Source organism: Strigops habroptila, chromosome 2 (genome assembly GCF_004027225.2).
Source record: "Strigops habroptila isolate Jane chromosome 2, bStrHab1.2.pri, whole genome shotgun sequence".
NCBI classification, from domain to species: Eukaryota; Metazoa; Chordata; class Aves; order Psittaciformes; family Psittacidae; genus Strigops; species Strigops habroptila.
The window spans coordinates 78448991-78466411 of NC_044278.2; the positions used below are offsets into that span (position 1 = coordinate 78448991).

Genomic DNA, 17421 nt, shown 5'->3' on the forward strand with positions numbered 1-17421 from the left:
TAAAATTATGTGAGCCTGCACACCAGTTCCATAGGGTCATGCTCCAGATTTGTAGTTGTAGCTGATCAAGTTAATGCTACATAACAACCTTTGAAGTGAAATGTATGATGGAGGGATTATATCTCCCATTGTGTTATCCCTGCTGTGTAGGTAATAGCACTAAGACTTGGTTATATTTGTTTAGGTCATTTTACATTGACTATCTTGCAAAATTATTTCAAAGCTAATGGACATCCAAATAGTCTATACAAAGAAAACATTATCTCAGTAATTCTCTGCAGCTTTCCAAAAGTCTTCCTAGGAAAAATTGCCATAACACTTTCAGGTGGCATTCTTATTAGTACTTTGTCAATACCTAAATATTCATATAATTATGCAGGTACAGAATGTGCATTTATTGCTTAGATAAAGAGTACCATGTACAGTCTAACAGCATATCTTGCAGGTCAAAATAAGGGTTGAGTATACGCTGGGAAATTCGGTAGTCTACGTAATACATACATACCTACATAAAATTCCTAAACCAACTTGATCCCTCTTTGGAGAATTAGTCTCTCTATGTGGACTGCAAAGGGTGATGGTAATCACAATAGTAAGGATATTGAGTGTGTAAACCTGGGTGTGATGAATCTGTGACTACATGACTTTTCTCAAATCTCTCAGAAAGTCTGTGGCTGAACTTAGACTTGGTTTATATAAGGCAACTGTAATTTTTGTTGACAGCTGAACGTCACTGGAAATTGCACTTCGTTTTTTGATGTCAGCAGGTAAGCATTGCCTCCTCCCTCTATACAGAAGAAAAGCTAAATTATGAAAATAAGGAGTGAAATCAAAGCTTTATGAAGCATCCACAGAAAGAATTTTTCTCTGTTTTGTGCTAGTTTTGCATCATGCAATCAGTGAAGAAAAAGAAAAAAAAAAAAAAAAAAACCACCAAAAAAAAAAAGAGAGGGGAAAGGCTAAAAATTTAGACCTTTTTGTTTTATGAAATGTTTGGGGTTTAAGCTGAAAATGTTAGACAAAGCTATAGTGAGACCATCTGCTCAGTGGGTTGGAAGAAGGTTGGAGTAGGAAGGTAAACTATTCAGTTAATTTTGTCACAAACAGAAAGCAACTAGTATAAGTGAAAACAAAAGAGTAGGGCATAACAGTATCAAGGTGTGTGTTGTTGCTGGTGGGTAATAAAGTAATTAAAGGCAACTGATATCAAATATCAAAGCCAGGAATAGACAACTTTAGAAAGGATATTGCACTAAACTTTTGCAATGGTATGAACTGAAGATCCATTGGCATCTGTCATTTTCTCACAACAGGTTTTCTTTGTCAATCATTATATTTAAAGGTCTTTAATGACAAGGCTTAATCAGACTAGCACCAGCAACACTGTGAAGAGCTTCCTACTTATGAATTATATAATTGCATAACAGGGTGACAATTTCATCATCCTTACAAATAAATGACACTAATAGATATTTCACAGGACTTCTGTAAACAAGGAGTACATGACATGGTACTTCTAATATTTAGCAGCAGGAGAGATCTGTTTTAGATAAAAAGGAATTAGCATTACATTAGAATGAGTTAGCATTATCAATTGCACTCTTATTTCAACTCATGTTACAAAAAAAGATTATAGCTAGATAGTGCAGTTGCTGTATTGGTAAATATAAAAACCATTACACCCTTAAAAATAATTCATAAATGGTATTAAATCTTAGCAAAAGAACTGATTTTTTAAAAAGTCTGAGTGGAAAGATCTATGCTTGTAAAATACTGATTGGATTAAAATACTGTTTTGCAAGAACATATTTGTTTCATCAAATGTATTTATAATGAACTGCTCAACTACTTTGCTTGATAAAAATAAACTTTCTTTTTAATGTTTTTTTTTTAATATAAAACTGTCAAAATGAAGTATTTTAACAACCTCATACCAAAAAATTCTGATGGGTTCAGAGCAAAAAGTTTAAGAGTAAATGTTTTTTGCCAAGTAAAATCATAGTTATTCTTTACTTATTTATTTTCTTCTTTACAGAAAGTAAGAAAACATGAATAGAAAGTATATCTCCAGGAAGAAATAAATGAGCTCTTAACTGCCTGTGTTATCCTCCATGGTAAAGGTTTTACAAATAGGTTTTATAAAAAAAAAAAAAAAAAGTTTTTATAAATAAAAAACTAAATACTAACAGCTTTGGTTTGAAAAACTACTAGCCTGAAATACTTGTCTACTAAACATGCAAATAACAAATATGCTAGAAGAAATATCAGGGCAGGGCTAGTTCATGAATTATTCCAAGAATTGCATGTATTTTAAGCAATAATATTCCTAACAAAAATTTATTTTCTACAATGTTAAACACAAAAAAGGAAATGCATACCTTGAGTGACTCTACAGCACTATGAATGGATGGCAGGTTTAAAATATATCTACATCCGCATAATATGCTATTGCTCAGAAAGTTAAATTTTAAGCAACTGTACATCACATAAGGATGTCATGGGGGTTGTTTGCTTGTCTGTTTTTCAAAAACAAAACACTAAAACCAAGGACTGAGGCAATTTTTCCCAAGCATAGGAATTCTTGGATGTATGCAATGTCAGACAATTTCAAAAAGTTTGGGTAAATTATGCCTATTCCTCAGAAGCCCTTCCTTTAGTATTGCTGTCTATGGTTTTCAAGAAGAATTTCAGTAAACAGATTACTTTGTTGTTTAGCTCTAATTTAGAAAATATGGACTACAGACTCATGATGAAGACTGATTTCCTAGACAAATATTGGGTTTGAATGTGTAAAGGATCTACTTCTAACATATTTCATTCTTAAAAAAAAAATATAACTTCAAAAATTGTAGTTCAGGCTAACGCTACATTCCTTTCTGTGAAGGAGAACATTAATCTTTTTAGGAATAATTTACCATAAAGAATGGAATAATATGACAATTTCTTTTTTTTTTTTTTTTTTTTTGCATAGTCTCTTTATCTATCTGGCAGTGTCATTATAAAGTGCATTGATAGTATCTGCTCTATTGCTCATTTGTAAAAAAGTCCAAAAAACCAAGTTAACTCTCTTTTTTTGGCCACTGGATGATGAAAGTGCAGACTGCAGGGGAAATGGAATTCATTAAAGAAAAGGTTTCAGACATAAAACCTTTATGAATGTATGTCAACAAATTTTGCTCTAGGAACAACTGTGTGCCCATCTGCCACTGTCTTGCTACCATACTTGTTAAATATAAGAGATTCATCAAACAGAAGACACTAACAAAATAAATTGTACTTAACAATGCTTGAAGAACTATGTCAGCCCTCACATAAAGTTAAATCCACATTTCACAGTATATTAAATTATTTCTTACTGAAAATATTTTTAAATGCATTTAATTTAGCAATGATGAATCTCACACAATAAGGTAAAAGATAGTACCCCAAGTTAACTAATGATTAAACATGGAAAGCTATTCATTAAACATATCAGTTTCATCTTGAAAAGTTTAATATATAATGTACTATTACAAAAATATCAATCCAGGTAATGTCTTTGTTTCTTTATGGTCTATGATCCAGGGTTGTCGTCTTCCTCCCCCTAAGATTATGAAAAATTCTTCCCCTCCCCTGCTACTTTCTTATTCTCTTGTGGTTTTCTTAGGCAAAGAGTTCAGAATTTCAAAAGAATTAACAAATACAGTAGAATAGTGATTTTGTTTCCCAGTTTTGGTTTGTGCTGAAGGTTTAATGTGAAGATGTCAAAATTAGAACTTTCAAAATAATGCACAACAGTGAAGTACTGTATCTGTAAAATTACAATTTTTCCTCAATAGTACGCAAACCCACCATTTCTGCTGACATCCCACTTCCTTAGCAAAAGCTTCTCAGTCTTAAATTATGTTTTATTTGCTTTCTCTTTTGATGAGATAGAGATAATTCACTTAGAAAGTGAGGTGGAGATTAACTTCCCACACTGGAATTTCCATGTGGCTGAGTTCCAGACCACTTAGGATGAAACAATTCCAGAAGCAAAGCTATTCACACAGATAGCCATTAGAAGTTGCATATGGTCTGAACTAAAAACAATTATACACTGGTACAACAACCAAATGCAGCAGAGGGACAAGGTCAAGATTGACTAAATTAAATTATTACAAAAAATGAATTATAAGAAAATATGCATGCTTTGGAAGATTATTTTGCTGTATACATATTGACAGAGAGTGGTATTAGTTATATCAGAAGTCTCTCCTGTCCATCTGCTTTACCAAAATGAATGTAGTGTGTTTTAAATTTTAATATTCATAGTTAGAGAGGAGATACTTGAAATAGTGGCTTATACAGAAAATACCAAGGGAAATGTTTCAACAGGAGTGTTAGCGTATACCACTATAATAAATCAACAGAACAGTTTACTCAACACTTCATTTGTTAAGAAGGGGAATCAAGCACACAATTCTGCTCTTCCCGTCAGGGAGAATAAATATCCCATTTATTTCCTGGGCATTTCAAGAAATGCCAGACACCTGTACTATTTAGATCCAACGTTAGTCATTTCATCACCTGTGTGTATTCTCATTTACAGCATCTTCCTCCTTTCAGTTCCAACCATTACTACCAACTCCTAAAACAATAGGGAGCAGGCAGTTGGCCTGACAGTATTCTGTTTCTCATGTAATTAGCAAAATATTTGGATTTTTTTATTTAATTACATATAATTTATACCTAGGTCCATTTTTCTTAAATCTCTGACTGTCTGTTGCTTACACCAAAATTATTTTTTTTTCTCATGAAATTCTTTGTCCTCTCCTCTCCTTTCCTCTCTTCTCTTTCTTTTCTGTATAACCAGTTGGTTTTAAAACACTGCCTGATTATTTTTATTTAGTATTTTTTACTTTTTGTAATACAGTAAATAACTGTAAAAATGTCATTAATTTACAGGTATGATTGCCATATTGTTCTGAGATGTACTTAGAAGCACAAACCTTGAATATTTGTTTAATGTTGAGCCACTGTATAGCGATGTCTTTAAAGCTTTGTCTTTTTGAACACATTTTCTCTCCTTAAATAAACATAACCCCATTTAATCTCATAAGTATGTTGATCACTGAGTAAACGTCTGACCCAGGCATCACCTAATTCATCACTTTCATGGCAAAAGTGTTTGGTGTTAATACATGAGTGTCTCCACTTAACTGCTTCATTTCAAATTCTAGCAGTAGCTTATTACTCCGCTTTTGCTTCATCCTCATCTTTCCTGAGAATCGTCTGATTTTTTTCTTGCTCAATGAGCTTTCAAGAATTTCAGCAACCTAAGGCCTGTACCTGTTACTTAAAAGACCTGCTCATCTTGCAATAACACAAACCAAGTTACCATTGGTCCATTACACCTGTGTGTTACAAAACCTTTAGCACTTGTGCCTAATTCTGCACATGGATCTACTGATATTTCTTTTTTTGTTCGATTGTGAATGAGACCACTCATTCACAATATCCTTTGCCATTACTGTGAACAACACCCAGTCTTTGCTCGGTGTCCAGTCTGTGTTGGGAAAGTTATGGCTGGCAACCCATATTACAACCTTAACCTGTAAAAAGTTGGTTAAGCTCTAGAAATTCAGCTAGATTCCTTTTGAGATACATAGAAAGAAGGTACCTCCCATCAATACCACTTCACTTAGATAACTGGAGTTAATCACCTTCTGCATGTGCTTACATTTTCCTCTGTTAACCATACCTATAGTCTCAGTGACTTGCATAGACTGAAATAGTCACCCTCTGAATAGCAAAACTGCATGGGACAAACCCTGGATTTTCATTTTGTAAATTGTCTCTGTCATAAGAAATCATTCCCTTTGAATTAGCTGATCTTCACCAGAGCCAAAATCTGCAGTCTTACAGAGCTTCTACTATCTAAGATGTTGTTGTTAGAATATTAAGGAATGGATATTCATAACAAATTTATTTCTTACATTTTTCTAGGAAAAAAAACCCCTCTAACAGAAATATGAAGGATAATAGCCATATAATCTTACTATACAGTTTTAATGAAAAAGATACTGCATTTGCAATTGTATTAATTGCATGTTGAAATACTCTGGCTCCTGACTTCATGGTTTCTTCATCAGATTTAACTAAAAAAAACAAAAAAAAAAGTGCTGCTGGTTAAAAATATTTTTATCACAATAAAGTGAACTTTTTTCAGGAGCAATTTAGTAGGCTGTCATTATTATGTTGCTTGTTTTCGACAGATGGCAATGAAATGTAATTTTCCTTTACTAAAACTGATTTTAAAGGAGTGTATATTCTTATTTCAAATTTTAAAATGTTTCAATCTTATTTTATGTTCTAATTCTTCAATTTTAGTGGCTGTATATACTGAGTTACATATATAATTTTTATATATTGAGGTTTAAGTATTTATTGACATCAAATAATTCAGTATGTTGTCTTAAAATTGTAAGAAAATATTCAATGTGTTGTTGCAATATGATACCACATAAAGAATACTGACATCCTTTGTATTTAAGGAGGAAATGAAGGACGCTGTACAATTTGTATGAAAACTGGTTAAGATATAACACACACAGGATAACTACCACTCTGCAGATTAATAAATGCCATTCTATTAATCTGTTCTCTCAAAGACTCAGATTCTGATGATTCTCTGATTTTTCTTTACAGTTTATCATTTGTCGTGGTTTATATTCTGTTCATATTGAAGTTCTAGCACTCAATGGTGGTGTGACTTCATTCAGGCCACAATAGTCTCCACTCCTGTTAGTCTCCACTCTTCATTAGACTTTTGCGCTGGCCATATGGGGCTATTAAAGAGTGAGTGGGTCCTGCTGATTGCTCCTTGGCTCTCCAGTCTATAGCTCAGCTTATAGATGGGAATGTAGTCACAATTGCCACTTGTTGTTCTTCGACCTTCAGCAACCCCACAACAGAAGGATACTCTGAGAGACCAGGCAAGGTGCACAGCTGTTTAATTTCCTCTGTCTCCAAGGCAGCTATAACCAAAAGCCCATTAGTACCCTTTTCGGTCTTTGAAGTACCCTCTCCTGAGATAGTCTATGCCAAGGATGCACAGAGCGTCTGGACAAGTCACAATAAGGTGCTTTTGCCACTCCTTCCCAGTTAGGCTGATTTCAGCCTCCAGTACAGTCAGCTTTTGGGATCCTCCTCTTACTCCAGAAATATAAATGGGTTCCACCCCTTGACAGCTTGATGACATCATGGTACACTGTGCACCAGTATCTATTAGAGCCTTATATTCCTGTGGGACTGATGTGCCAGGCCATCTGACCCACACAGTCCAGTAAACACGATTGTCCCTCTCCTCCACCTGGCTGGAGGCAGAGTCCCTCTAATAGCGATCATAGGATTCTCCACTGCTTGTACAAAGGGATTAGTATTCCTATTCATTTGAGATGGGGTAAAATCAGGTCTTCCACTCCATCTGGGAAACTGCTCACCAGAGACTGGAGCAGCAACTTTCTTGGAAGGATCATCATATTGACTGTTATTTTCCTCTTCAATTCATGCACCTGGTCCTCCAGAACTGAGGTAGGTTTTCCATCCCACTTACTCATGTCTTCTCCATGATCCCACATGATCCCTATGGTTCATAGGGATCTCCGTGGCATGTACCTCCTGTATCTTTCCTCTCAAGCGACAGGGCGCCTTCTGTTCATAGCTGAGATGCAGGTCTGTACACATGGGGAGTTGGATAGGTCATCTCTCAATTATTTGAACTCCTGGGACAGGAGTTTTTCCAAAGCTGAAATGATGGATTGCCTTCAAACTCCCAGAGCTGATGACTCACTTCATCAACTGCCTCACTCTTAGTTTACCACGGGATTAATTTAAGAAGCACCAAAAAAATGACAGGGTTTTGGGAGCCATCAAGTGATCCCACAGCAAGACTAGCTGGTTTGTGAACAGAAGACGTTTGCCTTTGTCTCTGTCAGTCTCTGTTGTCTACTGCATCAAGCTTCAGTTTTTTACTGGTCCAGCTAGAATCTGCAGCCAACACTGGCTTTATGGGACCAGGCAAATTCAAATGCATACAGAGGTGCATCTATTTCATTCCTATTTTATGAAAATTCTCTTTCTCACCATTTTGTTTTGGTTTCTTTTCCTGAAATTCTCATGGGGCGCACGTGCTGCTCTCTGCACGAGACCTCTGTTAGGAGACACAGCATATTACAATGGCAAGAAAGTCTCCTGAGATAGTGGAATGAATGGGGCAGGGATAAGGCGGCTGAATGGACTTGCATGAGCAGCACCTAGGGTCTTTGTTGACAGTGCTTTTGATACTGTGAGCATCCATCTCCCATTTGGGGAGCAAATGCGGATTTCAAGACGGAAGAAAGAGCAGCGAGTCATGTTTACCAAATATAGAAATAAAATCAGAATTGCACGTTTCATAAATATGAGTGCATACATAAGGCACACAGTGCTTTGCATATTTTGGTCATCCCAGCACATTCTAACTGAGAATGGCCACCTAGAGGGCATAATGGTCAATTTGCATTCTCCACATCATGCATTCCAGTTTGCTCCAACAGGTAGAAAACATCCATAGGGATGAGGGAACATGTTTCAACTCCCTTGCTGCCCCCGTCTTGCAGCCCCTTTTCCTGGAGTAAGGGCATGGGAACTTTAGTTGTCATTCAGCCCTTTGTTCTCAACATCCTGTATGGTTTTGGGGTTTTACTTTTCCCTGAGGAGGAAGATGAGGAGTCTTTCCTACCATTGCCAGCTAATAGAGAATAGGTTTCAATTCATGAGCTACTTTTTAGATGAGGTAGATTCGAAGTGGCCGTTCCCTTGTAACTTACCAGTTCTTTCTATCTTTTCCAGGTGACAAAAAATAATCTGCTCTCCATAAACAGAAGCTCCTACAATCTTTAAATTATTCTCTTCCTAACAGAGTCTGTGGTATGGCAACATGGCCAAGAGGTTTGGGGCTGTGGTACTGAATGTGAAGAAGGATGGAGTGAAAGCATAGCAAGAACACAGAAATACTGACCAGTGGCCTTCTGGACAAAAGTAGTGCTTTTGCTTCTCGGATTACAAGAAGCAGTAACATACTCAAGTTCTTTCCTTGTCAAGACCTTTTCTTGGATGCAAGTGTGTCCTCACTTAGGAGAAAAGGTTTCTTAGGAGAAAAAAGAAAGTTCCTGGGAGGAAGAAAAGGCTGATACAAGTGTAACCATTGCATGACCTTTTTGTCTTCTTGGACAGATAAGTATCAGACAGAGAGAGAGAAGTGAAACCCAGAGATGGAGAGAGGAATAAAAAGGGGAAGGGACTCATCCAAGTACAGAGACTGGCCAGATATACATTTGACACTTTATTTCTGCATAGAAATGGTAAGAAAATTCAGAAAAGCATAACACATATGAAGAAATGCTGAGAACTGCAGGCAGTCTGCACAATGTATTCCAGCAAATGCAAGGGGAATATGCGCTTATCAGTCACTCTGCCCCATTACAAACAAATCACTCTGTTGGTACTCAGATTTGAGACAGCTTTGTTTGCAGACAGCTGGGATGCCTGTTGTAATTTCCCAAGGGCATTTAGATAGTCTTCTGTTTATAAAGTATCACAATATACACTGGACATCTATGGTAAATCACAGTAAGGTCTTGAGAGCTGATGTTTCTCCCTTTTGAGTGCAGAGGGATCTGAGGGATTTTTTTTGTTGTTTTTTTTTGTTTTAGATCCAAAACACAATTTAGGTTTTTTTTGTTTTGTTGTTTTTTAATTTTTTTTTGTTTGGTTTTTTTTTTAAGGTTTTTTTGGGTTTTGGTTGGTTGGTTTTTGTCTTTTGGTGGTGGTGGTGGTGGTGGTGGTTTTGGTTTGGGGGTTTTGGGTTTTTTCATCATCTCTATGCCCAGAATGAGCAGCTGCCAATGAAAAGACAGTGGTGCACTTCAATGCTCCTTTCCACTGCCTGTCTGCATTTTCCTTTAGAAACAATTTTCTCTTTACTTCTGGACCTTAAGATATGCATCTAAGATATGCAGCTGTGTTCCAATATCAGGCCAGTACCCTTCTGGAGCTTATCGGAATCTTTTTCAAGGTGTAGCAATGGTTCTTCTGCATTCATAAATCTCTTCCTGTCATTTCTTTCCTAATCCATAGACTCTCTCAGTATACTTTCTTTTCCGTTTTGCATTCTGCAGAATGTAGATGGCAAGGCAGAGAGATACGACTTTTGTAATTCTTTCTGCTTTTTTTACTAATATAGCTGAAAAGTCACTCTAAGAGTAATATTGTGACATAACATGAAACTACTAGAAGTCCTTTCCAACCCTAACTATCCTATTCTAACCTAAACTAGTCTATGATCCTATGAAGTGGGTACTCAAACAATGTGAAATAACTACTATCCTATAATGTGTTGCCTAAACTATATCCTAAATACATCCTGTATCCTATAACGTTTCCTAAAATATATCCTAAGTATATCCTAAAATATATCCCAAAATTTGTTTCAAAAAGACATAGTAATAGAGTAATAAACATAGTAACAAGCATAGTAATGAACCTAGTAATAATGAACACAGCAATAAGCAAGTGGCCCAGCATAAGTGTTGTGCCCTCTGTCCCGCTCAGGTGATCTTCACACCCATGTGTAGATGGAGTTCAGAGGCCAGCTCCCCACTTGGGGAGATGTGCCAGCGGGTGGGCATTTGCTGGCAGAGCTGAGGAGTGAGCCAGCAAGGCCTCCTGCTAGGGCTGGGATGGGTCTGAGGGTGCTGCTCTGGCTCCGGGGCGAGCTCATGGAACTTTCCAGCCAGAGCAGAAGGACGTGGAGACACTGTCCTCACTGACGCCGAGGTGGTGCTGGGGCCACAGGGTGGAACTCCAAGTCCAGGAGGCAGAGCTCATCCGGGGAATCCAAGCAGCACAAGAAAATGGGCGCCTACAAGGGCAGAGTCAGAAAGCGCTGGTGAAACCATGAGGGCAGGAACATGTGGGACTTGGCTCCTGGGTTTTTTGGAAGTATGCTGTAAAAGGGGTCATTCCTAGCACTCCTAGCACAGGAGAGAGGCTCCTTACTGGCAACTACAGTGTTGCTTTGATTCCGTCTCAACACATGTGATACACTCAGAGCACAGCAAGATGACAGAGATGTGCAGTGCCCCCTTGTCAGGCAGCAAGGCTTGGCAGGGAGCCCTGTGAAGCTGGGATATGGTCCTTTCCAAAACCCAAGCAGCAGCATCCCATACTAAAATCTCAGGTTGGCAGGCAACACTGCAGTTGTATATTTCACCTGACATACATGTTCCCCCGATGGCAGGTGGATGCCTCCTGTCCAGGATCATCCTGTGCACCTCAGGAATGTTTCCTATGCTCAGAGCTTTGAAAGATGGAATACAGGGTCTGCTACATACCCAGGCTCCTCGTTCTTCTTTCCCTGCTTGGATTTCCTTAGTTGCCCATCCCTGAGAGCTCAGTTGACAATCTGTTCGTCCTCCTGCACGGTGGCCCATCACTACCCTTCTCACAGATTGCTCTTCTCTTCCTGGTGTCCCATGAAGAGCCTGGCAACCTTTCCATTCAATAGTATTGCTAGACAGGTGAAGCCATGATTACCTTGAACCCAGCAAAGCTAGGTAGTTTTACCTTCTCTCCCCAGACATGCTCTTCTGGTGTTCAGTCTCGGAAGCGACGGGAGGCACCTGCAATGGCAATGTGTAAGTTAGCAGTGGGCAAGGACCTCCCTGCCCAATTGCTACCCTGGCTCTGAAGGGCACATCTCTTGGATGGGTTTGCTCAGCTCAGCTGAGCCAGCTGTGGTGGGATCACCGCACAAAGAGGGATGGCCAACCTGCATCAGCCTTGCTTTGCACTTTGGCAGAGCTGCAGGCTGATGGAGGACCATGCTTGTCCCTGCGGCAGCAGCCACACCTTCTGAGGGGGGAGGCTTTTGCTGTCACACTGCTTGTGCACTTCACATACCTCTGCTGTTTCTGGTGCTGTCTGTGGTGCTGGTGGCTCCTCATCCCCCTCGCTGACCAGCCCAGCCACCTGCTCCCAAAGGAGTTCCTTGTGGCAGTCGATGAGGAACTCCACGAGCTGTGTCACCTGCACACAGCAAACCACTGGTTTCACCGAGGGGGCTGATAAGGGCTCAAACAGCCTTTCCCAGCCTGACCAGCACTTCTGTGCAGGAAGGTGCAGCCATGGGGCTGCTCTTCCCGGCTGCTGCCCCACGGCTTTGCTGGCAGGAGGAGGCAGCTAGGGTGCTCTGAGCAGCAAAGCTGGGGTGGGCTGGGGAGGCTGTAGCCGGGTGGTGAACACAGAGTACCTTCCCCGTCTCCTGCGCCAGGATGTCCAGGGGCAGCTCCTGGGGGGGGCTGAGGAGGTTTGGCCCCAGGCAGATGGCCAGGTTCCCAGCTGTCATCTTGCTGGTGGCCGCGTTCCCACTGATGTTATGGAGCAGGGACAGCAAGTGCCGGAGCAGGAGCAGGTTGGCCTCGGGTAACTTGCTGGCCACCCTGAGGGAACAGAAGCACAACGTTAATGAAGTCGGTGTTGACAACACAGGTCTCCCAGGCTGGTCTCACCCAAGGCCACCGCCTGGTCTACAGCAGAGGGACTGCCTGCGCTGAGATATGGCCACCTCCTTCCATCCCTGCCCTTCTCAAAGAGGCCCTTGTTGGAGCAAGCCCCAGGGCCTGTGGGAAGTGATCCCTGGGGAGAAATGCTTTTCTGTGCCCCTTTCCCCCCAAACATAAACCCGAGAGCAGCAGGAGGTGGCTTGCAGGAACCATGGCTACTTCAGGCAGGCCATTGCTTTGCAGGCGAGTCCCGGCCTGTGCCAGTCCCTGCGGAGCAGGCAGGCTGCTGCCACACTTACTCTTTCAGTGCTGCCAGCCTCTCCTGCCTGCTGGTCTGCTGCAGGGCGCTCATCCACTCCTCGTATAGCTGGACGTCAAGGAGCTTGGAGGGGATCTTCCGCAGGAGGTCCTGCAGTGACAAGGGCTCCACATGAGGCTTTGGCCACTGCCCCCAAGAGCACAGGCAGCATCCCCGGCCCTCTGGCTCATGGGCAGACGGCTGGGTTTCCGCTTGTGCTCCCGCAGGTGCCCATCAGCATCAAGAGAGCCGGGAGCTGCTGGGCTCCAGGTCAGCCGGGCTCACCTTGAAGATGACAGCCAGCAGCAGCACAGGCTGGCTTTGGAGCTGGACCTCCACGCCGCTGCCGAGGGCCTCCCTGATCTCCTGGGAGGCGCGCTCGCTGGCTGCCCGACAGAAGATCCCCTCCGTGGATGGCCCGTGCTCATTCAGCAGAGCCAGCAGGTCCTGAGGACACAGAGGAGGAGAGTTACTGGGCTGGAGACTACCCTGAGGTAGGTGCTGGAACAGCCCCTCTCCAAAGGAGCCAGTGGGATGGGATGGGGTGGGATAGGAAGGCATGGGATGAGATGGGATGGGATGGGATGGGGACCCCGTGGCCAGGCTGGCTTACGTGGATGGGCTGGGGCAGCGTGCCGTCCTGGCTGCAGAGAGCTGTCAGAGGCTGGCCAATGAGAGCCCCCTGGCCAGCAGAGCCCAACAGCCCCAGTGCCTCTGCTGCAGCCGAGGTCCTTGGCCACACAAATGGCCAGGGCAGCCTCCTCCTGCTCCTGCAGGTCCCACCTGCTGCCAAGGGAAACAGACTAAAGAGCCGTGGAGGAGAAGCACCAGGAGAGCGCTCCCAGACTCCCTCGGTGCCGTTCCCCCGCCACCCAGGGCACGGGAGAGGCATCATCATTTGAGAACGAGGGGCCCCAGGGCTCAGCTCTCTCCTGCTGCAGAGCGATGGGGATGGACGTGCCCTGCGGGAAGGGCAGTGGCAGCCCCATCGCAGCACGTGTGCCTGCCTGCAAGAGCAGGAGAGAAGGGCCATCCTGCCCCTGTCTTTTCCAAACTCACCATCCACGTGGCCATGTCTGCCTCGACTGCTGGAGGGGACAGGAGATGTCAGCTGCTTGGCACCAGCCTGCAGGAAATGTGCTGTGCTCACCAAGCAGCCCTGCAGCAGAACGGGCCCCCGGTGAGCTGCATCAGCCCCTGGCCATGTGTGAGAGGTGGGGATGGGTGAGGTTGCATCGCAAGTGACCCTGACCTGAGCCTGGCACTGGAGCAGCTTCTCCAGGCTGCCAGTGTATAGTGTTGTCACCTGGGCAAGGGGAAAAGAGCAGAAGGTGAGGAGCAATGCAGCTGATGCTGGGCTGGGGCAGCCCCTGGGGCCAGAGCTGGGGCAGGAGGGACACTCAGAGCAGTGCGGCCACTCAGCTCCTTCAGCCGAGCCTGATGGAGGGCAGCTGGGTAACGCAGGCTCCCTGCACTCCTTCTGGTGGCCTGTGCATGGGGAAGGGACAGAGAAAGAGCTGTGTGAGACCCAAGCCTGCTCTTCCCTCTGCTGCCAGCCTGGGGAGCGCTTCCACACTGCCCGGAACAGCTGGTACTGCCCGGCAGTGGAGTGGGAGCAGCGGCAGTGGTGAGGATGGGGCTGGGCAGGTGTTGGCTGGACACAGCTGGATGAAGCAGCTTTGCCAGATGTGCCTGCTCAGCTGTGGGGACACCTCTGCCTGCAGCTGTGGGGGCACCTCTGCCCAGCTCAGCAGATTTGTTCCTGCATAGATTGGATGCCACGCGTGGAGCATCCCTCCATGATGGGAGCGTGGGCTGCCCAGGCTGCAGTGCCAGGCAGGGCTTACCCAAGGAGGGCGCTGACCCATAGCTCCTTCACTGCCTGGGAGCTAGCAAAAGAGAGGAGAAACAGCCCGAGTGCCCGCTGTGCCCCAGCCTGCAGGCAGAGGCAGGTGGGGGGATGGCCACAGAGTCAGAACGATGCCCCGTGGGGCAGGACAGGGGTGCTGCCCACCCCTCTGGTGGGATGTAGCACCGAGACTCACCAGAAGGTGACAATGCAGGAGCCGCAGGGCCAGAGGAAGACAAGGGAGCTGCCGGTCTTCCTTTCCTCCTCCTTCTTCTCGGCAGCATCTCCTGCTGACCCCTTCCTGCCGCTCAGCACCTGGAGCAGGCCCAGGGCCAGGCAGAGCTGCGGTCGCGGGGTGCTGCCACGTCTGCAGAGAGGAGCGGCAGGGAGTGACCTGGAGGTGGCTGAGCCCACTGGCGCCCCTCTAGTGCCCGCCTGCCACGGGCACGGCCACGGGTGCATCCAGCACCAGGGTGCCGGGGGCCTGGGGCTGCTCCTTGGCTCTCCCTGCTCTGGTGCCCTGGTGCCAGGGCCAGGGCTTGGGAGGAAAGACAGCTGGGCTCTGAGAGTATTACTTGGTCTTGGCAATGACCACGCTGTCCCTGAAGAGGAGGAGGTCCCTCTTCTTCTTCTGGCCATGGTGCTGGGCCACCCGCACGCGCTCCCGCAGCAGTGGCTCGGGCGATGCCGGGTCGGGCTCACGTTGATGGTCAGGGCCACGGTTGTCCCTGCAAAGTAAATTTTATTATCAATTATTTTCATCCAGAAGTTAACATAATGATGGAAAACTCTTCTGTTTGGGGCAGATAAGTACATCATCTCTTTCTCTTCCCTTAAACTTGGCAAAAAGAAAAGGAATTTGGTCTCTTTATCTGCATTACATTAATTCTTGGTTTTGTATTATAAACAACTTGAGACTTCTGTACCACAAGCCATTTATTTCCCATGAAAATAAAGCTTACACCCATGGAAGCCTGATTATAAATCCTAACTGTAAAGGCCCAAGCGTCCAGCCCTTTGGGCTACTAGTAAGAAGAAAATTTTAATTGGTTACAGTGTTGTAAAAATAATAAAAAAAAATCAAGTGGAAATATAAGAGGAAAAATTCTTACTCTACACCAAATAAGACTTTAATTTAGAGCACAGCATACAGGCCTGAATTTATGCAGGTCTCTTCTTGCTTCTAAAAATGCCTAACAAACCAACAAACAATCCCAAAATCTGGATATATGAAAACCAGGTTTTATTAAAAGCTTACTTAGTTTTCGAACTCTATATAAACTAGGAACCATTTTTCCAGCAATCCTAGGAGAAACAATTCTGCATCTAGCTTGATGAAAGGATGACGGACACATGATTAAGGCACCAGATTGGCTTTAGATACAGGGCTTCCCTTGGGTCCACCATACCTCTCACCTGTACTGTAGCCAAGATTTGGAAAAGCATTGGTGGAGCTCATACTCATCTACATACACTCATATCTGTATTCACAAGAAGGCATCGAACAGACTTGATCAGAATGTTTCCTTTACAAATAACTTTGGAAATTATGAAAAACTGACTAAAACTAATGGTTTAGGCGCCTTAAGTATGGAAATTTCTCTTGAGAAAGTATCAGAATTTTGTCAAAAATACAAATTTATCAAATTGAAAGTTTTAAGTAGCTAATATTAGAAACTTTTTCATGTACAATGGGGGCCATATTTCAATTCAAAAAGAGAGGAAAGAGTATCCTCAGCATTTGGAATGGGTTGTAGGGGATTAAAAAGTCAACTTCAAATACACACCTGCTTGGCAGTGAATGAGGGCCGTGAAGCAAACTTTTTTTTTTCCAGAAAAAAAGTGGGTGCCTTGACCTGCATGAATCTTGAAAGTTCTGACATCCATCTTGATGTACAGCAGGGAATTCTTGCAGGGTGAAAAAAACATTTTCATGTTCAATTTATTTTTTGAAACAACAGTTTTATTTCAGAGTATAGGAACACAGAACATTTTCAAGTCAGATTCCTTCACAATATCCTGGTTTGACCATGACAAAGTAGTAGTCAAGACCAGAAAAGACAGGTTTGAAAATATGAAAATGTTATGACATTTCCAAATGTCAACAGGAATTTAATTCAAGGAACAGACAAAGGCTAGTTTACCTTCTGATTTATCCAAGTTGATTCATTCATTTTTAGTTGAAGTAGCCATAATATCTGAAAATGCTATGTTGACTCACATTCACTTAAACAAAAAAAATGTTTGGACTTTTGGTATTGTTTGAAATTCTTGGAGAGTTATTTCTGAACTTACTATAAAATCGTAGGAACATAGAATGGTTTGGGTTGGAAGGGACCATAAAGATCATCTAGTCCCAGGCTCCCTGCCATGGGCAGGAACACCTCCCAGCTACAACAGTTTGCCCAAAGTTCCATCCTACCTGGCCTTGCCTAGGGATGGGGCATCCACAACTTCTCTGGGCAACCTTTTCCAGTGCCTCACCACCATCACAGTAAAGACTTTCTTTCAAATATGTAATCTAAATCTACCCTCTTTCAGTTTGAAAACATTCCCCCTTGTCCTATCACTACACACCCTCAGAAAAAGCCCCACACCAGCTTTCTTGTAAGCCCCTTTTAGATACCAGACGACTGCTCTAAGGTCTCCCCAGAGCCTTCTCAATACAGCAAAATCTTTAACAAATGATAGAACCACAGAATACAAGG

At 43.1% G+C, this 17421-nt stretch overlaps 1 protein-coding gene across 1 annotated transcript; it reads right to left on the bottom strand.

Annotated features, from left to right (window-relative positions):
- Positions 1-8513: 8513 nt before the first annotated feature.
- On the bottom strand, positions 8514-13425 carry LOC115604445 (T-cell activation Rho GTPase-activating protein-like). The gene is made up of 5 exons (XM_030477570.1): positions 13150-13425; positions 12866-12975; positions 12305-12503; positions 11965-12090; positions 8514-8630 (listed from the first exon to the last, which is right to left on the bottom strand). Exons 1-5 carry the CDS (start codon positions 13423-13425, stop codon positions 8514-8516), a joined length of 828 nt encoding a protein of 275 aa, XP_030333430.1.
- Between the last annotated feature and the right edge of the window lie 3996 nt (positions 13426-17421).

Coding starts and splice junctions, on each gene's coding strand:
- LOC115604445 (XM_030477570.1), bottom strand. CDS start 13,425: ATGCCTTCCTATCCCACCCCATCCCATCCCACTGGCTCCTTTGGAGAG. Junction 12,976..13,149: donor TGCTGGCTGTCATCTTCAAG/GTGAGCCCGGCT, acceptor TTGTCACTGCAG/GACCTCCTGCGGAAGATCCC. Junction 12,504..12,865: donor AGGCTGGCAGCACTGAAAGA/GTAAGTGTGGCA, acceptor CTGTTCCCTCAG/GGTGGCCAGCAAGTTACCCG.